The sequence below is a fragment of the Setaria italica genome, chromosome V (assembly GCF_000263155.2).
Source record: "Setaria italica strain Yugu1 chromosome V, Setaria_italica_v2.0, whole genome shotgun sequence".
In the NCBI taxonomy this organism is placed as follows: domain Eukaryota; kingdom Viridiplantae; phylum Streptophyta; class Magnoliopsida; order Poales; family Poaceae; genus Setaria; species Setaria italica.
This window is the reverse complement of record NC_028454.1, coordinates 10,842,857-10,845,302: the sequence shown is the minus strand read 5'-3', so window position 1 is coordinate 10,845,302 and position 2,446 is coordinate 10,842,857. Positions and strand designations below refer to the sequence as shown.

The window sequence follows — 2,446 nt, the reverse complement described above, 5'->3', positions numbered from 1 at the left end:
TTGAAACGGGGCCTTAATAAAATTGCACAACACCTTTTATATTTGCATTCATATCCCGCATATTTTGGATTGTTTCGGCAAACATGTCCCTTCTCGTTTCTCGTGGCAAACCCAGCTGGGGGCAAGATGGTCAATCCTTTCCGGGCTCAACTGCTCTGGCCCTTGCCGATTGCCGCGTGCGCTCCGCCCCTCACGTGATCACATCCTTCCCATTTTCGCCGCCGCTTCCGAATTCTTTAGTAAGATATACTGCTACATGGCGAGAGAACAAACGTACGTGCACAATAAACATAATGCAACAGGGGCGAAATCTAATGGATATAGGTATAGGTTAGTTTAAATGTATAATATTGTGATCGTTTTTATTTTATGCTTTCGGCATATACGTGGTTGGTTTGTGTCTTTGTATAGACAGCCTTGTTTATGGTTCCCTATGGCCTCTCTTATGCCCTCCTTGACCAATACGGCAGTGTGCTGGGTACAGCGTGTCAGTCCAGCACGCAGAATCATTTACTACTATACTCTTTTTTTTTTCTATCTTTAATTCTTATACATATTTTTATGGCTTTTTTATTCACTGTAAGACACCATATCGTACACTCTTTTTTTGTTCGCGTCACGTTAACTGTCATTTTGTCGTAATTTAGGATGGATATGCTCTAGCAGCCAAAATGTTTTGAAGGGTCCACCAGCCCTACTACCCTATGAACCTTTTTTTTGCCGCACTTTGTCGCGATATCTTGAGCATTTGCTGATTTATACTCAGTAATTGACAAAAAAATAAAAAATACATGCGCAACAATACTATACGTGCACAATGGCCCAGTACATCCTCCTTTGGTAAAAGCCCATTCACACCGGAATATTCCGTGCAATTAGCACCTTTTTCACTTTCCTACTAATCCCCTTTTGTTACTTTTTCACCCACGCGCTGTGACAGACGGTCGCTCTCAACACGATCCTCTCTCTCTCTCTCTCATCTGGAGGCTGGAGCTCCCCAAATTGAACTGGAGTCGCGGATCTTTTCACACTAGCCTCTAGCGCAGGCACGAATTCTCGGACGCGAACCCGGAGACGAACGCGGGGGTCCCCTAGCCGCCCACTGCCTCGCCTCCGCCCCTCATAAATCCCCCGCCACGGCCGCCCCTGCCACCGCTACGCGTACGCGCCCACACGTACACTCCTCCACGCTTGTCTTCTTCTCCCCGCCTCTGACCGCGGCCGCTGCGCCTGCGCCGCTCCGCGTGTTTATAGCTGTCCCCCTCTCCCCACCACCCCTCTCTCTCTCTACCCCTCTTCTCTCTCTTTCTCTCTCTACTAGTCTCTGCGCGAGTACGCGTCACTGGCTCACTGCGCCGCACCGAGGGGGTGAGAGATCGCCGCTGCGCCGGGGAGATGAGATGAGAGGAGCCGTGTTCCTGGCGCTCCTCGTCGCCGCCGCCGTCCTCGGCGGCGGCGGCGCGGCGGCGGAGGGGGAGGGGCGGCCGGCGGCGGTGGAGGCGGACCCGAGGTGGCGGTTCCCGAGCCGTCGGCTGCGGGACGCGTACGTCGCGCTGCAGACGTGGAAGCGGCAGGCCATCTTCTCCGACCCCAAGAACCTCACCGCCGACTGGGTGGGCCCGGACGTCTGCAACTACACCGGCGTCTTCTGCGCGCCGCTCCCCTCGGCCTTCCGCGGTCGCCGCGGGGAGCTCGCGGTGGCCGGGGTCGACCTCAACCACGGCGACATCGCGGGGTTCCTCCCGCCGGAGCTCGGCCTCCTCGCCGACCTCGCGCTGCTCCACCTCAACTCCAACCGCTTCTGCGGCGTCCTCCCGCCCACGCTCCGCCGCCTCCGCCTCCTCCACGAGCTCGACCTCAGCAACAACCGCTTCGTCGGCCCGTTCCCGGGCGTCGTCCTCGACCTCCCCGCGCTCCGCTTCCTCGACCTCCGGTTCAACGACTTCGAGGGCGCCGTGCCGCCCCGCCTCTTCGACCGCCCGCTCGACGCCATCTTCCTCAACCACAACCGCCTCCGCTTCCAGCTCCCGGACAACTTCGGCAACTCGCCGGCCTCCGTCGTCGTCCTCGCGCACAACAGCTTCGGCGGATGCCTCCCGGCCAGCGTCGCCAACATGTCCGGCACGCTCAACGAGATCCTGCTCATCAACAACGGGCTCAGCTCCTGCTTCCCGCCGGAGATCGGCCTGCTGCGGGAGCTCACGGTGCTCGACGTCAGCTTCAACGAGCTCGCGGGCCCGCTGCCGCCGGAGGTGGCCCTCATGAGGAAGCTGGAGCAGCTGGACGTCGCGCACAACCGGCTCACCGGCGCGATACCGCCGGGGATTTGCGAGCTGCCGCGCCTCAAGAACTTCACCTTCGCCTACAACTTCTTCACCGGCGAGCCGCCGGCGTGCGCGCGCGTCGTGCCCCGGGACAGCGACCGGGGCAACTGCCTGACTTATCG

The 2,446-nt window shown here is 58.7% G+C and overlaps 1 protein-coding gene across 1 annotated transcript in view; it reads left to right on the top strand.

Annotated features, from left to right (window-relative positions):
- The first annotated feature begins 1,172 nt into the window (after positions 1-1,172).
- LOC101761380 (leucine-rich repeat extensin-like protein 3) overlaps positions 1,173-2,446 on the top strand; it is a 2,415-nt gene continuing 1,141 nt past the window's right edge. The window contains 1 exon segment of the mRNA XM_022827210.1: positions 1,173-2,446. This exon segment is cut by the window's right edge and continues 111 nt beyond it. Coding sequence (XP_022682945.1) covers positions 1,401-2,446 — 1,046 coding nt within the window. The 5' untranslated portion in view covers positions 1,173-1,400.